This window comes from Mytilus edulis, chromosome 1 (assembly GCF_963676685.1).
Source record: "Mytilus edulis chromosome 1, xbMytEdul2.2, whole genome shotgun sequence".
NCBI lineage: Eukaryota > Metazoa > Mollusca > Bivalvia > Mytilida > Mytilidae > Mytilus > Mytilus edulis.
The window spans coordinates 8,667,200-8,687,342 of NC_092344.1; the positions used below are offsets into that span (position 1 = coordinate 8,667,200).

General features: G+C 32.6%; 1 protein-coding gene across 3 annotated transcripts in view; it reads right to left on the reverse strand.

The window, feature by feature from the left end:
* The window catches only part of LOC139523235 (receptor-type tyrosine-protein phosphatase epsilon-like), a 159,713-nt gene that overhangs the window by 109,166 nt on the left and 30,404 nt on the right, over nucleotides 1-20,143 (reverse strand). For all 3 annotated transcript variants that reach the window (XM_071317101.1, XM_071317087.1, XM_071317094.1), the window contains exon 4: nucleotides 8,229-8,350. In XM_071317101.1, the coding sequence (XP_071173202.1) occupies nucleotides 8,229-8,301 (73 nt within the window). In that variant the 5' untranslated portion in view covers nucleotides 8,302-8,350. The remainder of the gene's footprint in view (nucleotides 1-8,228; nucleotides 8,351-20,143) is intronic.

The following is a 20,143-nucleotide window of genomic DNA, read 5'->3' on the forward strand; positions in this document are numbered from 1 at the left end:
GGTAGAAATAGTGTCATCCCAAAAAAATAAAACATTCTTTCCTTGACCCTGAAAATTTAAGCATTTATTCCAGAGTTTAAAATACTGTAGGTGTAAATCCTGAATTCATATGAAATAAAGGCCCAAACAAGAACACATGCAAAAATAAATGCCAAATCCTGAAGCCCTTAAAAGGTCCTTCCGCCCCTCATTATATAAACATGCATTTGTATTCAGATATCGCAGATCAAATTTATTCGTTCATTGTTTAATCATACGTTTTTTGATTGAGTTAAGTCTGCCAATTGATATTTTATCGTATGTTTTTCTTTGTTGTGATGTTATGCTATTGTTTCAGAAAAAGGGAGAAGGTTTGGATCCATTAAAACGTTTAATCCCGCTGCACATGTTTGCACCTGTCCTAAGTCAGGAATCTGATGTACAGTAGTTGTCGTTTGTTTATGTAATATATACGTGTTTCTCGTTTCTCGTTTTGTTTATATAGATTAGACCGTTGGTTTTCCCGTTTGAATGGTTTTACACTAGTAATTTTGGGGCCTTTTATAGCTTGTTGTTCGGTGTGAGCCAAGGCTCCGTGTTGAAGGCCGTACTTTAACCTATAATGGTTTACTTTTTAAATTGTTATTTGTTTGGAGAGTTGTCTCATTGGCACTCACACCACATCTTCCTATATCTATATGCAATCATTTAAATAGCAACAACCAACCATGCTAGGGCTGTAAAGCCAGTCAAGGTCGTTAAACACTTCCATCATCATCAATAGCACCAAATGTATATAGTGTAAACATTTAACCAGCAGTAAATGTTATTGTAGGTAGAATCACCAGATATATATATGAAGAGACCGACTGATAAATAATATATCAATATAGCAGTGTATTTGTCTAGTCTCTACATATAATCAAAGAGAGATGTCTTAGACTTTTAATTCTTGTTTGTCTCTCAAATATCTGTCTACCATGATGCAGCTCTTTTCCATTTCCCTGACACAATGTACATAGATTGTTTCTTTGTCATTTATATACCATGGAGTTTTCCCTGACACAATGTACATAGATTCTAACATTGACATTTATATACCATGGACATGTTCACTTTACAATGTTTACAATTAATAACCTAAGATTCTATTAAATCACTCTTCAGACTCTGACTGCTTCCCTCCTCCTGGCTGCAAATTGTGATTTGTGACCATAGAATTTTAAAAGACATATAACAATTGTATTAGTGACTGATCACCATTATATAAAGCCATTATTTCCTGGATTGTCAATAGCTGATGTACTTCATCGCTTCATCATTTACATTCTCTGACCATATGAGACAAGTTTTATTACAATTCTGTTTTTGTCCGATTTACTAATGACTAAAATATGACAAGACACATTATCTTTACAACCGTTGACAAATGAATTCTCATCTATGGTAAATTCTGGACTATTAAATTTAAATGTCAGCATTCATTACTGAAAATGATTAAACTTTTTTTAAACTAGAAAGGTTATCATTGACATAAATTGAGGCTAAAAGATGAATAATAATACCATTAAGTGTTCACTATGACCTTTCACCAACTGGAACAGACAGAATTCAAACAACAAGAGTCAGAACAAAAATAAAACAGCAAAAAGCTTTTCAAGAAGACAGTTTTGATAGTACAAATAAGTACAATAATTTCTAAAACAGTATTATTTGTCATAACTGAAACTTTTGACCAAAATAAGTCAAAACTTTTGGCAACACAGCCCTACCAAACTAATAAATCAAAGCTCACATGCTCCCCACTACTATTAATTTACGATCTTCAAAGCTCACATACTCCCCACAACTATTAATTTATGATCTTCAAAGCTCACATACTCCCCACTACTATTAACTTATTATCTTCAAAGCTCACATACTCCCCACTACTATTAACTTATGATCTTAGTCAGTTACTGTAAATACTCCCACAAGACTTTTAAGCATCCCTTTTTGGCTTTTTTGTGGTGGCCAGTTTTTATTGGTGGAGGAAGCTGGAGTACCCGGAGAAAACCACCAATCGTTGATATCTGTTCAAAGTTAGGTTGTGTTTTAGTAACTTTGACTTAAGACATAGTTATATCAAATTGACAGGTATCTTCTTCTCATAAGATGTGACTATATACCAAAGCAAGATGCAATCTCATGTCCTTTCATAAGATGTGACCATATACCAAAGCAAGATGCAATCTCATGTCCTCATAAGATGTGACCATATACCAAAGCAAGATGCAATCTCATGTCCTCTCATAAGATGTGACCATATACCAAAGCAAGATGCAATCTCATGTCCTCTCATAAGATGTGACCATATACCAAAGCAAGATGCAATCTCAAGTGTAGTATTTGATTAAGAATCACAAAACCACTTTTATGCACAAGATTCTATCTAACACTTATCTGTCACCTTTGAGATTTTGACCTCAAAATAAATAGGAATCTTCCTTTGAGTATATGTGACAATGTATCCCAGTAAAATTGTTATATCATATGCAGTACTTGATTAAGCATCTGGAAACTGCTTTTTGCACAAATTTCATTCTTTTTTAAGAAACCTTTGACCTCAAAATCAAGATTTTCCCCTCATTGTATGTGACCATATATGGAAGTAAAATTGCAATCCAATAAAACTATCAGTTAGCATCTTGAAACAAAATTGTCTGATGACAAGGTCTAACAACTATATACCCCACCTACTTGACACACATCACCATGTTTGTATAAGGCATCTTGTGACAAAATTTGTTTTGGATAAAACTGTTTCTTCAAATTTAGAATTCATGTACCATTAAAAAAATCAAATAGTGCTTTTCTTGTGTGTTTGTATGTCTGTCTTTGTAATTTTTTTAGGCTTCATAAATATCAAGTTTTATATCTAAGAACTTTGACACTAAGAATGAAGATAATCCATAAAGTTCACTTTTTGTCATAATACAAGGATCTAATCCTGCAAAATTTGGTAACAAGGTGACATATCAGTTTCCCACATTTCCTTGGAAGAGCTGTTGTTGAGATTATTTATTGTGCAGAAAACTCCGTATTCTCTCAAGACACATGTTAACAATCAGACTGGACAATGGTCAATGGCCTTTTATCATCAATTATTAGTGGCATTGGTGACAGTATATATACTGTAGTATTTCAAATTCCAATAACTATTGGCTCAATATAATTTTAAAGCAGGATACAGTGTTATTATATTCTGGAAATAGTGATTTACTACAACTTATTGTCTGGTTTATAAGCACTGTAACAAATATAATACTCATTAAAATCAACAATTATACTGCTTTAAGAAAGGATGACATAAGATTATCTTATCAATAAATAATGATATTTATATAGAAAGCATGTACTTTTAGAGGTTAACAAGAATGGAATTATTAGACTAAATCTGACAAGACTCCACAATCACATAGTAAATACATGAAAATGACAGAAATTTTATATTGTAAAATATCTAGAAGTTTGCAAGAATCAGTAGATTAAATCAAGAATATAGTTCTGACAAACTTAACCAACACATAGTAATACATGGTCAATCAGAGATATTAACTTGGAATCAGGAAATTTTATATTGTACAAATAATAATCAGCTTGAGTGATATTTGCACTATTATGTTAAAGCAGTTGTTATATACTCCAGAGAGTATTCTATTATAAAATTGATAAAAGATAAGATAAAATTGAGAAGGAAAATGGGGAATGTGTCAAAGAGACAGCAACCTGACTAAAGAGTAAACAAACAGCCGAAGGGCACCAATGTGTCTGCAGACAGCAGTAATTGTGTGTTTTTAAAGTAATTAAGTGTCATTACTCCTGTCAAATCAATCATGCTCTTTATTTTGTCATAAGAAACACTATCATCAAAATTCCCTTAGGTACAGACATAATCATGGAAATTTAGCACTACTAAAATGAGGTCAAGGTCAGATGAGCCCTGCCAAACAGACATGTACACCTCACAATAATTCCCCTTAACAAATGAAGTGGCCTTATTTCTTACAGTATTTGAGAAAGAGACCACACCACAATAAACTTAACACTGTCCAATGAATTATGAAAAAGGTCAAGGTTAGATGAAAACTCCCACACAGACATGTGCATCTTACAATCATACCACACACTAAATACAGTTAATATATTGCTTATAGTATCTTAGAATCAAATCACACAGGCTTGACCAGGAAAACTTGATACCGAAATGTGGTTGAGGTTAGGTGAACCCTGTCAGACAGACATGTGGACCTTGATGACCTGTTATGCATAGATTCTGTGACACCTTATCTAAAAAAGGCATGACCTTTTAGAACTTGTTAATGTATGGATATTGAGAAAGTCACCAAATCCTTAAATGCATGGCCTTTTTAAGCTTGATAATGAGTACATTAATATGTCTTTGTATATTTCTTGTCATCCAAGACATTAAACTTACTAAATTTAATGATTTTTTTACCGTTTTAAATCTGAAATGTTATCCTTTTTTTTATTTCAATTGAAAATCTGTGATTAGCATAAAAATATAGTATATACCAATACACATAATTAACAGCGCCTGGTGATGTTTGATAGCCTGACCGGTTTCGGTCCATAAAGGACCTTCATCAGAGGCAGAATGGTGGATTAATGTTTGCACCCTATTTATATAGATATGGTAACCGGCGGTTGAGTTAACCGGCGGTTGGGTTAACCGGCGGTTGCGTTAACCGGCGGTTGAGTTAACCAGCGGTTGAGTTAACCGGCGGTTGAGTTAACCGGTGAAAAATCTCAGTGGGATTTTCCATGGTTACAATTATCTATATTTAGCTAATGTTCATGTTACAGTAAACTTTTTGACATGTTACGGTAAACATTTTTACACTATACGGTAAACATGTGACCTGATGATATAACCATATTTGGGCTTTAGCATCGGATAAAGGGTGTTTTAATAATTTAAGAAGTACATAGTAATCATTTAGTCTTGATCTTTGGCTAATGATCCACCTAAATATCAAGTCTTGGAATAGTATTTCATGGTAGTTATGTGATCTTAATATTTGGCTTATGATACACCTAAATATCAAGTCTTGAATTAGTACTTCCTAGTAGTCATGCAGTCTTGACCTCAGGCTTATGATACACCTGTATATCAAGTCTTGAAATAGTAATTCATGGTAGTCATGCAGTCTTGATCTTTGGCTTATGATACACCTAAATATCAAGTCTAATAATAGTATTTCATGGTAGTCATGCAGTCTTGACGTTTTAGCTTGTGATACACCAAAACATCAAGTCAAAACTATTACCCCCCCCCCTAACCAAATAAAAATAAAATAGGAAGTACTAATTCAAGACTTGATATTTAGGTGTATCATAAGCCAAATATTAAGATCACATAACTACCATGAAATACTATTCCAAGACTTGATATTTAGGTGGATCATTAGCCAAAGATCAAGACTAAATGATTACTATGTACTTCTTAAATTATTAAAACACCCTTTATCCGATGCTAAAGCCCAAATATGGTTATATCATCAGGTCACATGTTTACCGTATAGTGTAAAAATGTTTACCGTAACATGTCAAAAAGTTTACTGTAACATGAACATTAGCTAAATATAGATAATTGTAACCATGGAAAATCCCACTGAGATTTTTCACCGGTTAACTCAACCGCCGGTTAACTCAACCGCTGGTTAACTCAACCGCCGGTTAACGCAACCGCCGGTTAACCCAACCGCCGGTTAACTCAACCGCCGGTTACCATATCTATATAAATAGGGTGCAAACATTAATCCACCATTCTGCCTCTGATGAAGGTCCTTTATGGACCGAAACCGGTCAGGCTATCAAACATCACCAGGCGCTGTTAATTATGTGTATTGGTATATACTATATTTTTATGCTTTTACATTTTTCTCACTGATACACATAGTTAATATGGCTTCTACTAACGAAAGCTCCATGGAGCTAATGTGTTTAGAGACTACTTATGTCAGTACACCTTTCCTATATTGCCTGAAAATCTGTGATTACTTTAAAACAAATATCACTGATTTTATTACATTTGCATATTCAACTGACAAAAGATATAAATCAGCACTTAAAAACCTAAATCTTTTGTTATTAAAATTAGTCCAGAGAGCCTGGATTCATAAGAAACTAATCAGAAAAGATATAATTAGACATATGCATATGCAACATTTATTTCTGAAACTGCTGCCAAGGCTATTAAAAAATCATCTATAATCTTATACTTTTCTTCAATTATCAGTTGTAAGAGCTATGGAATTGAAATTGTGACAAATATTATATTGTGAACGATCTCGTCACTTTCCTGTTTCTTTAATGACTCTGTACTTTGATTACAACAACAGATCATCAACAAATAGGTTAATCAGCCTAACAGCCTTCTCTTATAATAAAATATGATTCCGTCTTTCAATGCAATGTCCCTATGGACAGAGGCTGTGTCTGGCCGATTTAACAAACAATGGTTACTGCAAGTGTTAAAGTCCACATGCTCTTTAGAATGCAAGGCTAAAGCGATTCATGCAAAAAAATAAAAGAAGATGTGGGCTCTTTCAATGACACAGCAATTCAAAAATATTAAAAAAACAAATAATGTTAAAGGTCAAGGAATATAAGACTTCAACCAATGACAAGCATTTTTACAACTATGTCAAGCTCAAACTGTCTTGATTCTAAGAAGTGGTCATGTCAGCTAGATGTGAGGAAAGTAGTACATGACCTCTAAATGTGGATTTTTTTATAAAAATAACCTCTACACAAAGAAGTAGCATAATTATACTCTAATTTAGGAAGTAGTATACAACCTCTAAATGAGGAAGCAGAATACAACTTTTAAATGATGGAAGATACCAACCTTGCATGGGGAGGTTAAAGATAACCTCTAATTAAGGAAAATGTATGTAACCTCTGAATGAGAGAGTAGTATGTAACCTCTAAATGAAGAAGTGGACATTCACACATCCTATTTTAACCTGTGTAATTTATAGGATCATTGCTACCCGTGGTGGTGTTGTTCACTGTTAGGACTGTTTTTACCTGTGTAATTTATAGGATCATTGCTACCTGTGGTGGTGTTGTTCACTGTAAGGACTGTTTTAACCTGTGTAATTTATAGGATCATTGCTACCCTTGGTTGTGTTGTTCACTGTTCGGACTGTTTTAACCTGTGTAATTTATAGGATCATTGCTACCCATGGTGGTGTTGTTCACTGTTAGGACTGTTTTTACCTGTGTTATTTGTAGGATCATTGCTACCCGTGGTGGTGTTGTTCACTGTTCGGACTGTTTTTACCTGTGTAATTTATAGGATCATTACTACCTGTGGTGGTGTTGTTCACTGTTTGGACTGTTTTTACCTGTGTAATTTATAGGATCATTGCTACCTGTGGTGGTGTTGTTCACTGTTAGGACTGTTTTTACCTGCGTAATTTATAGGATCATTGCTACCAGTGGTGGTGTTGTTCACTGTTCGGACGGTTTTTACCTGTGTAATTTATAGGATCATTGCTACCCGTGGTGGTGTTGTTCTCAGTAAGGACTGTTTTTACCTGTGTAATTTATAGGATCATTGCTACCCGTGGTTGTGTTGTTCACTGTATTAAGGACTGTTTTTACCTGTGTAATTTATAGGATCATTGCTACCAGTGGTGGTGTTGTTCACTGTAAGACTGTTTTACCTGTGTAATTTATAGGATCATTGCTACCTGTGGTGGTGTTGTTCACTGTAAAGACTGTTTTTACCTGTGTAATTTATAGGATCATTGCTACCCGTGGTGGTGTTGTTCACTGTTTGGACTGTTTTTACCTGTGTAATTTATAGGATCATTGCTACCCGTGGTGGTGTTGTTCACAGTTAGGACTGTTTTTACCTGTGTAATTTATAGGATCATTGCTACCTGTGGTTGTGTTGTTCACTGTATTAAGGACTGTTTTTACCTGTGTAATTTATAGGATCATTGCTACCAGTGGTGGTGTTGTTCACTGTAAGACTGTTTTACCTGTGTAATTTATAGGATCATTGCTACCTGTGGTGATGTTGTTCACTGTAAGGACTGTTTTTACCTGTGTAATTTATAGGATCATTGCTACATGTGGTGGTGTTGTTCACTGTTCGGACTGTTTTTACCTGTGTAATTTATAGGATCATTGCTACCTGTGGTGGTGTTGTTAACTGTAAGGACTGTTTTTACCTGTGTAATTTATAGGATCATTGCTACCCGTGGTGGTGTTGTTCACAGTAGATAGAACATCATCTTCTGCCATTACAAAACAAACTCTTCTGTGTTGTCATGGCAAACAACTTGACCAATTTCTGAAAAAAAGTAACTTCAGTGTTAGAATAGTAATTTCTTTCCTGTAATAAATTATTTGTAAGATAAATTCATATCAAATTCAAATTTACTGAGATTTATCATTTTCAATGTTTTGACATCATTGAATTGAGAGCTTAAGATTAAGCAAATACATTGGCTAATATGCATTGGAACTCCAAAGGATATTAATTTAGTTACATAACAGTCATAATTCAATAGACGTTAGCTTTGTTATGTGATGTCAGTTTAATTAGAGCATTGTGCTACTTCATTTCTGTAGTAACTAAAACCATTTATGAGCATTTAATGCATGGTAATTAATATGGACTACTACCAGATTTTGCTTGTTACTTAGTTAATTTGTTTTAAAGGTAATTAATGTTTATTTATGGAAAAGGCAATGTATTACTCTTTGCTTTAATACATGAAGACAACTAAGACAGCTGACATCCTAATCTAATTTAAGATTTTTATTTTTATAAAAACAACATCTCGATGTTCAGTAAACCATGAATTCTAGTTCAAACCCTAATTTTACATCATTTCTTTTTTCTTTTTTTTTAAAAAGTTCAGACCATTATAAATGTGTACATGTATATTAAGCTTCAAGTTGACGTTACAATAATGGTAAATTGAATTAAACCAAAACTGATATAGGACTTATGTACAGACAGGAAAAAGGGCACAGAATTAGCCCTCTAAGGGTTAACATGTTTTCCAGATCATGAAATAAAGGAGTAGGTCCGGTAAGGCCCCTTTTTGGCCCAAAAATATAACAGTTTTACAAAATTGTTAAAATGTAAACTTTTAATTATTTATTGGACAGTTGAATGCTTCTGCTACATAAATATGGGCTGTTTTGGAACAATACAATGCACATATATCGGGTTGTAGCACCATTAAGTCATGCTAAATTACTGAAATCTTCAAAATTCTATCATTTTAGTTAAATTTTAGACAGTTTCCGTGTAAAACGAAAGTGGCCGCATTCGTGTTCATCCTTAATATTGCAATGTAAGTTGTGTTTTATGATAATACATAACATATATAAAGGTTGTGGATGAACACGGATGCGGTCACTTTCATTTTTGACAAAAACAATCTGAAAAGTGACGATTTTTGGCATATTTGAGAGAATTTTCATATTTGAGCTTCAATCGGATCGTTTTTAATGACTTAATCAGTTAAAATCTTTCACATAAACTAATTGAATTAAGTGAAATAGACACTTAAGTGTTTAAAAAGTGGTCAAAATCTTTCTTCAGATGAAACTGAAATTTGAGGCCAAAATGAGTCCTTACCGGACCTTCTCCTTTCACTCCATTTTATTTCCACTGCAAAGTATAAAACCATTAAACTAACAATCTAATTTTCAATATATGGCTTTCAACAATGAGCAAACCCCATACCTCACCTCATAGCAAGCTATAAACAGCTCCAAAATGAAAAATGTAAAACAATTCAAATGAGAAACCTGATTTATGTACAAAACAATAAATGGGAAAAATAATATGATATACAGCAACAAATGACAACCAGTACTTCAATCATTCAGCCACTAAGACATTACTGTAAATCCAGACATTTCTGTGAACATTTACTGCTATCAATGCTTGAACATTATGGAAATAAATGTGGCTTTAATTCAGGACATGCTGCAAATATATCATGCTACCAAAATTTACAATGCAGAGATTTTATTTTTGTGAAACCTATACAGTAAATGTTTTGCACACATTAGGGTCATAACAGGATTAAACTTAATTAACTTTTGGGCCTTCTAAGCTGAGAATGCTGTATGGGCTATGCTAATTGTTTTTATATTAAGATACTATTTAAATAAAAAAAACATGCACACAGAAAAGTCCTAAAATATTCAAAGAACAAAAAAACATTATCTGTACCTTATGATAGCTTGCTAAATATCACTTGTACTGATTGAAACTTGATGTGTCAAAATGAAGATAATTACAACTTATCGTGATGACATTTAGTTATACTTTATTGATAATCTCTGATATTAACGTGTAAATTATGTATAGATTCTATATAACAACTTAACAAGGTTAATTATCAAACACAAGTAAATACAGGGGTAAATTTTCACTAATTATTTAATAATCTGTGGACACAGAGATGTGTCTCGCCTGTATGTAATTTTGATAATGAAATAGCATCACTTTTACATATCAAATTTGCAAAACAATCAAAGTCCATGGACCATGATTGAAGCTGCAAGGTCCATATATAGTCTCCAATTTCAATATAATATTAACCATGCAAATCAAAAATATATTCCTAAAATGGAAAATAGATTACTTCCATTAGGAAAGTAGGATTTTTCTTATTTCCTTTATTGACACATGGAAATAGAAAAACATATAGGATATGGGCTATCACTCCATGACACAAAATCAGTTTATGCACAGCTAAAAAATCAGCTTAGAAACAGTAATTGTATTGCTGTTTTTCATCTCAAAGTCTACCAGGTATTTAAGTTTATCTTATATTTCCTTTTTATGTTTCATGAGGGTTTACCATATTTACAACTTCATTTAATGAAGGGAAGACTGTACTTAATAGGGTTAGGTTTTAGTTTAGGCTTAGGGCTAGTTTTTTTTTCAGGTAAAGTTTTTAATGCTATGGGCCTAGTGTAAGTGTTAGGATATGGTAATGGTTATAAGTTTGAGGGTTAAGGTTAATTTGTTATAGCCCTTGCTCTATAGGTTGCCTCCCCTTGAAATACACAAATACTGTTGTATGTCTTATATGGATTTGAAGGATATCTCCTTTAAATCCCATGTTGGTTCTTTCCAGAACCAATGTGGTCAAGTCATGTTCTCTAAGGTTTAAGCCATGTCATTCCCCTTCCACCATTTTTAGAATAGTTAAACTTATTACCTTACTCTTTAGTAGAAAAGTTTAGATTAATGTGGTACTTTGGTCTACATTTCACTGAAATAATACCCTTTTAAAAAATAATTTTTATCAAATTAGGTATTATATTCTATACCTTTTTATCCATTTTTAATAAAACATTAAAAAACTAAGACAAAGTCTGACCCACTTATAGCATGAAAAGAATGAAATTCAAGTAAAAAAATAATTAAATCAGTCTAGGCTTTGTTGCAAGTAAAATAAAAAGCCCACTGGATATCTATTCCAAGGTAATATGCATTATGTAAATTCAAAGCCACCATATGCAGAAAACCAGATGGGATCTAAAAAATCAAATAACAATATAAACTAAACATGCAGGAAAATTACGATGTCAATGATATAAAGAGCCAAAAGTTTGTTTTATGTAACCATGCATACAATTATACCAGTCGGATACCAAGGAGACAATTTTGTCACACAGAAAATTATTGCTGCTTGGCGTCTGCTGTTAACTTGAAATCCATTTCCGTAGCTATGAATTTAACAAAAAGCATCATTTGAATTAACATTACTGGATAGAAGGAGAATTAATAGGTGACTGGAAGCAAAAATAATTATTTCATTCATCAAGTTGATTGTATATTTTCTCCATCAATGTATTTGCCTCTTGTAGTTAAGCCCTCTACTCTTATCCATCGTACAATATTGCTTTCTCTACATTCTATTTGCAACTTAAAATTGTTTAACGAGAATATTTGGTGTTTTTGAAGTTTACAAATCACATTAAGGGCATACGGTACAGTAGAGATCCCTCGCTGATATTTTCTTAAAATTTTGATAGAAGGTTAATTTCAATGTGTTCTTTTCAAATATGCAAAGAAAAAATTACCTTAATGACTTACTTTTGAGATAATTTGGTTTGAAATTTGCATATTTGGAAGAAAATCCCTGAAATTTCATAAATTAGGACTTTTAAAGAAAGTATAAATACTTTTGAACGAAAAGTCATAACTTAACCGGGTTTTTTGTAAAATGTTCCCTTGATCCATGGCATCATCATGCTGAAACAAGTTTAAGGTTAAATCAAATCATTATTTTCCGTATTTAGATTGCTTATCCGAAATAAAGAAATCAACCATATTTTTGCGGCTTTTCGGAAGTGCAGGAAAAATATGATCGTTGATTTTTTCCTGATATTTTGGCGGAGTATGTTCTTGAAATAGTACTTGATTGATTGCAAAAGAAAAAACATTGGGGTCCATGAGCTTGTTTTTTCAATAAAAGCCATATACCTTAATTTTTTACGACGTCTGTCGGTAGGGCGCTAAATTATGTTAAATTAAGTTTTAATTGCAACAACCTTGTGTAATCATTCCCGCCGTACACGAGTACACTGTCAATTACATTGTATATGCAGGTGTTTTTCAAAGCGTTGATACTTATCATAAAAATTTATAAGATGGTTACTCATAAAATGGCAAAACATTTGTGTTAAACATTTACGAAACTAAATTTGGACAGGTACCTTTTCATAATAAAAAAAAAAGGTTATAAAAAAGGATTCTAGCAGATTACTTTGTCAGATGTACGGCAAAAAAGAAAAATCTGATATAAGTATAAAGGTGCATCTCTGTCCGACATTAGTTCTAAATTGCTGCATGTACTGTAAGAGGATAGACAACATTATTTCAAAGGCCCTGACATGACAAAAATGTGAACCAACTATAAATTAAGTGAGGTGATACCATAAATTGACAACAGTATAACCTTCAACAATGACAAAGCTGATATGTATCGTCAACTTTAAAAAGTCCCGGCGTACTTTGATTTTTTTTTCTTTTTACATTCAAAAGATAATCATCTTTCAAATTTAAATTATAAGTAGTATTTCTTATATTATAAAAAAGAGCTGTTTCGTGCAATTTAACTCATGTCATTATTGCCTCAATCGACCAAAAATGAAGTTGTAATATAACATTTCATAGGAAGTTCAGCAGCAGGTATTAGAGACTAATATTGAGCGATGTCTTTATCAAGAGATAAGTTACATAACCTTTTATACAGCGTATATGTATGAATATTGGCGTACTTGTGTCCGATCGTCTAACTATACGTTTGTTACTTTTCTCAGAAACAACCCTACTGCATGACTTCATATTTGCTCATCAGCTTGACAGCGACAAGTTTTAACGTGTGTACACTTTCTGATCTGTCTGTCTGTCTGCAATTAGTGTAAATTTGCCGATACTTCAATTTTTATCTCTCAATACATTGAAGTACAATAGAGATATGCTTATACAAATAAGAAGATGTGGTATGATTACCAATGAGGCAAATCTCAACCAGAGACAAAATGGCATAGAAGTAAACGACTATAGGACATCAGACAGCCTTCAACAATGAGTAAAACCCATACCGCATAGTCAGTTATGAAAGGCCCCTACATGACAAATGTAAAACAACTCAAATGGGAAACTTACACCCAGATTTAAGTACAAAACAATGAACGAAATACAAATATGATGTACAATACCATAAGACACCATTTAATTACAAGCCCTTTAAACAGCATGTGAACAGGCGTTTTCTTGTTTTGGTCTATTACATCCAGTTTCATATACAAAAAAAAAAAAATACAACCAATCAAACAAACTAACATGTGACAATTCTGCATCGATTGTTAATTTTTTGCTAAAATTCACACCAAAAACGACACCAATATATTTTTTTTAAATCTTTTTAACAGACTTTTATTGACAGTTTTTCTACATACACATACAATATTGTATGTTTTTGAAATATCAATTAAAATCAGCAATTTTATTTTATGTACCAAGTCCAGAACAGGATGAGACACTTATTTATTATTTTATTTACAAATAGGGGTGTTATACGAACTTGTCCACCCATGAGGGTCTAGCACATGCAGTCGGTTTTGTTATTCTATTGATAGTCTGTTAAATTTTGCCTTACAATGACAATTCTCCGAAACATTTGGAGTCTGCCAAATGCTTTACAAGAAAAGAAAAAAAAAGACACAAACTTAACTATTTTGAATCTGATTTTTTTCAATTTAAGATAGTATTATTGATTTCAAATTCATTATCAATAAATGAAAATAACTGTTCTCGTCATGAAAAATATTGCACAGCTGTACAACACGCCGTAGTAATGACTTTTGTGATGTATGGATTTCAACTCTTCCAACACCATACACGATTTGGCCACCCTACGTGCCATAGATTTTGTTAAATTTTTCTCATTAATCACCGGTTCATACGTTTTCTCATTTCTTTAAGTTTCATCAAAATAACATTTGGATGTCATAAATGTGCAATTAAATATTTGCAGCTGGACGTTAAGCAGATACCAATACTCATTATTAGCTATTGCAGGTCATTTTGTTTCGAAGTGTGTCTTACTTGTTAAAATGTTATTCAGCATGTTACAGTTTAAGCACAAATAGTAAGATAGACCCCAATTCCTTGCAATTTTTCGTTCTCTACGATGAGCAGATTCCGCTGGGCAGTGCAGTTTTGTCAGTTATTCACTACCAGACTAAAATTAGCTTCACAATTCTTCTTCAGTCTTTTCATAATGTCAGTACTCTCTTCTGTGTCTACATATGTATCACCTTTTCTTCAATTTCGTCATGCAAAGTTGTATTTGATTTATTTTTGTTCATCTCAAGTATTTCCTTTGATGTCACTGCTCTTCAGTGGATTTCTCTGTCTTTTAGAAACGACATGGCCACTTTTTTATAGCAGGTACTTTTTTGAAATTTGCGCAACCCAAATTTATGTCAGCGAAATATGACTTCTTTTAAAGCAACGTCGCAAAATGTTTACGTTCTTATTAGAAACATTGCGAAATTACAAAGTTCTGGTTACCAACGTAGCGAAAACAACACGAAAAGTTTTGAAAACTTTATTATCTGCCCCTGCTACTGTATCGTATTCCCTTAAAGTCAGGAAAAGCCAATGTGGGATGACAGCTGATTTGCTATTTTGATGATTTATGGTTCAATGGTTTTTTTAGTTTGGCGAATGCTACCATAAATACTAGGAAAATGTACTTGAAAGACATTATATCTTACAAAATCTGGAATATAAATGATTCCAGTCACCATGGTGCAATAAACTCATCAAACATAATTCTTTTGTGCATACACAATAGCAAAACAGAATGCATGATTTTTTAATAACATTGTATTGAGATATGTAACTTTGATACCAATAAAAGAAAATGAATGCTTTATCAAAATTTATAATTTTTTTCAAAGTATCTTAAAATCATAAACACTATCTTGGATTTCAGGTGTTGGTCACAGTGTGATAATTGTAAATTGAATAGTAACAAGAATGTGTCCATAGTACACGGATGCCCTATACTCCCAGTGACTACCATATTCTATGATCAAGTGACTACCATTTTCTATAATCAGTGGACCGTGAAATTGGGGTAAAAAATTTGGCATTAAAATTAAAAATATCTATCATAAGGAACATGACTAAGTTTCAAATTGATTGGACTAATCAACTTCATCAAAAACTACCTTGACCAATAACTCTAACCTGAAATGGGACAGACGGAAGAACGAACCAACGAACAAACAGACGGCCAATGAATGGAGGCACAGACTATTGTAGGTGGGGCATAAAATTATAGCAGGTTGTAATTATTTTAATATTGATTGATTGATTGATTGGTGTTCAATGCTACTTTCAGCACAAAGCTAGGTCATGGTCAGTTGTTATTGTTGGATGAAGCTAGATGCTATAATATTAATATTAAGTACTATCAAGTCTGAGTATCAAATATATATACCGGTAATATCTTGAATCCTGAAACTCTTTAAAAAGAACTATTCACAGTAACTGGACATTATATATAATCTGGTACTGGGTAATTTTGTAATCACAAAATTTAATAATGATGTTAATGCGGCCAGAAGGGCCAGGAGCAGTACCCTTTTGTCTCCCTTCCACAATTATTGTTGCAAGGCTAGACAACCAAATCAATGCTATCATTATCATGTACAAAAGCCTTCAGATGTTTATCAAATCATATTTATATAAAAAAAAAAAAAAAATTAATGGGACCATCTATGAGCATTAAACAATAAGATTTAGATATATAAACAAAAATTTAGTAATTTTAGGTTTGAAAGGTGAAATCAAATACACCTATCATATGGCGTTTAAAATATAAATGCATCTTTTGTGAAAACAACAGATCGAGATGAAAGAATAGAAAACAATCTTAATCTTATTTGATTCTGTGAAGGGCAAAAGGGCATAATAATTTAAAGAGGTAAAAACAAAATTGGCTTTTAGTTTTATCGACTCACAAATAAAATTTCAAAATAGAATAACTAAAATTACAAATTCGAAATGAACATTTCTTTAAATTTGAATTCTCTAGACATGCTAGATGGATTATTTCCTCCTAGTTTAGTCAGTGATAAATTCTTATACAGAAAAGCAGATGTCTCAACTCAGTGATAAATTTGAATATAATTGGGATCTTTAATCTTTAATAACATTTTCCTGTTGCCTTTTAATGTGGGGTTCCAGGGGAATTAATACAAGCCCAAGGTGACTTCAAAAGTGATACATACAAAAGTTATCTGGATCCTTCCTTTTCCTATCGACAACAAGTGATGAAGTCCTTTGCTAAAGCCCTTCAACTATAACTTCTACTTTCTACTATTTGGTTTAAGGTATCTGTATCCTTCCTTTTCCTATCGACAACAAGTGATGAAGTCCTTTGCTAAAGCCCTTCAACTATAACTTCTACTTTCTACTATTTAGTTTAAGTGTTTCATTTGGAGTACCACAGATTTTTCAAAGACTGTTTGTGCAAAATGAAAATATTATTGTTTCATTGTTAATTGTCTTTATATATGATGAACAGATTAATTAAACTATGGTTATTGGCCCAAACCTGTATTATGTTTTCCTCAACCTATGTCTATGTGGTTATACATGGCAGTAGGAGTATGAGACTCTATTCAGCTTGTTTCATACATTGGCTGTATAGGATCTGATCTTGCTTCCAACCATGTGATAGCACCCCACCATTTAAAAGTTCACATTAGTTGTCATGCATATACACTACACTTATATAAGGCTATTAAGGTATACATGGGATTAAAGGGGGAGGGGCCTGCTTCCATAGTGTACACGAATTAATCTTTAATAACATTTTCCCGTTCAAACTGAAATCCACACTATGCAAAACATTTTGTTGTTTCTCTTCTTTTAAACAATGGGGAAGTAACCACTGATTTGTCTTTCAATTGCTACACTTGTTAATCACTATCTTATAACTCCTCCTTGCTGCCCTAATAATTTTACAAGAGTGTCTCAGTTTATGGGGAGGCCTGAATCAAGATCTAGCACTTTTTACACAAAAAATAATAACTTGTGTTTTGAGTAAAGACCTGCTAAAACAGCTTGACTCCAATGAGTGGTATCAATTATAAGAGATTTTTATTAGATCTCTTAAACTTTTAAAAGTGTCAGAATTTCAAATTTCTGTAAAATTAAATCTAAAAAAAAATGATGAAATCTTTTGCGAGGTTTCATATCCTGGAGAAAAGCTGTTTAAATTAAACATAATTTGTCTATTTCAGAACTACATGAATGCTCTGCAGTTCCCTATAGAACAGATCACATTTCTATCTGTGTTTATTTTCATCCCAATCATTTTAAATTAGGATACAAATGATGTTTTTTTGTATTGTCCCAGTGTCTAATGAATGAAAAGTTGGTGATCTGAGTTTGTTATTGACCCACCATCACAACACATTGTTCTCTGACAAGTGTTGATAATAAACAATCTGTTGAGATTAAAGAGTATTAATGATATCACAAGGCCACCAAGGAATTCATAAAGGAAGTTCTTACACAAATACACTCTTTTAATCTGAGAATCATTTTTTTTTTCTTTTTTCCTTAAGCAACATTGGATGTTGTTTATTAGTTTAACAAGTATGCTTGTCGTACAGTTTATTAGTAATAAAAGTCCTTAAATGGGCTGATTCCTATTTGAAGCAGCTTAACAGGAAATCTGATTGCACTAATTCAAACTTGAAAGGAAACTAAACTTGCAATATTTCTGGCAAACCAAGTTCATGTTTAGATATGTATTACAGCATATTTTCAATGACAATAAAAAGGCATGTAACAGTAACCAACAAATGCCTTAAATTTTATTTTTTGAAATCACAGGGATATTACATTAAAGTGAGCAAAAACTGATAGTACAAAAACTTCTATCATCAAATATAAGAATTAGAAAGCTTTCATTGGACTCTGTACAGAAAGAAGTATATAGATATACCTCAACAACAAGTTCATTAAAATACAAGAGGCTGTCACAACGACAGCAAACCGGATTTATTAACCTTTATTTGTGTCCTGGCAATATCACAAGAACATGATAACTGATGAATGCTGAAAGTGAAAATCGTCAATATCAAATTTGACCTCCATTTTGTAGTCAGTATCAACATATTAAAATTTGAAAAGCTTAGACTGAATGGTTCATTAGTAAATGCAACAACGTGAATGGAAACACCATTATACGATTTTTCAAGAACCATAACTCCTGAACGGTAAAAGTCAAAATCGTCATAATTGAATTTGACCTCTATTTTGTCATCAGTAACAACATATAAAAATTTCAAAAGCTTTGGTTGAATGGTTTATGAGAAAATGCACGGACACGACTGGAAACACCATTTTTCAATCTTTCAAGAACCATAACTCCTGAACGGTAAAAGTCAAAATCGTCATTATTGAACTTGACCTCCATTTTGTCATCAGTAACAATATATTAAAATTTGGGAACCTTTGGTAGAACAGTTCATGCGTAAATGCACGGACACGACTGGAAACTCCATTTTTCAATCTTTCAAGAAACATAACGTCTGAACCGTAAAAGTCAAAATCGTCATTATTGAACTTGACCTCCATTTTGTCATCAGTAATAACATATTAAAATTTGGGAAGCTTTGGTAGAACAGTTCATGCATAAATGCACGACACGACTGGAAACGCCATTTTTCAATCTTTCAAGAACCATAACTCCTGAACGGTAATAGTCAAAATCGCCATTATTGAACTTGACCTTCATTTAGTTGTCAGTAACAACATATTAAAATTTTAAAAGCTTTGGTTGAACGGTTCATGAGTTAATGCACGGACAACATTTGATTGCCGCCCGCCCGCCGTACATCCCCAAATCAATAACCGTAATTTTTGTCACAAAAATCCGGTTAAAAATGAATGTTTAATAAGATCTAATATACTCAATCTCTTACCAGTCTTGCAATAGTAGGTTTAATTTTAACTTATTTATTAAGCGAAGTAGGACTCAGGTGAAAATGCCCGTCCCTCAGGTGACATTTACTTAAATTTAGTCAGTAATAGTAGTTTCATCCTTACTTTTTAAACATTATGCTTATTATAAACAATTAACTTTAACCCTAAAAACAAGTTTTAATTTGTTCTTTTACTCACCTATTTCAACATTTCTTCATAAAATTGAACAAAACTGGCCGCTTGGTTTAAAATGGCCAAAAGGAGGGACAAATTTGTAAAGAGCAAGAATGTTTAGCTTTGACATGATAATACTTGTTGATGGAAAACATTGGTTGATTGCATAGAAATACCAATTGATTATACAAAAAGTAGGTATATTGTGGTCGTTTTTGTTGATTTTGGTGGGTGTTAATTTTTTTGTCTCATTTATCTTTTTCCTTCCTTCTCCCACTTGTTTTATCTCAATGCTACTATAGATGTATTACATCTATGTTTTAACTAAACCATATTTTTTTTATTGTGTAAATTTTACAAAGATTGTGCTTGATTACAAATGTTTTCAAGATTAATTACAAGATTGGA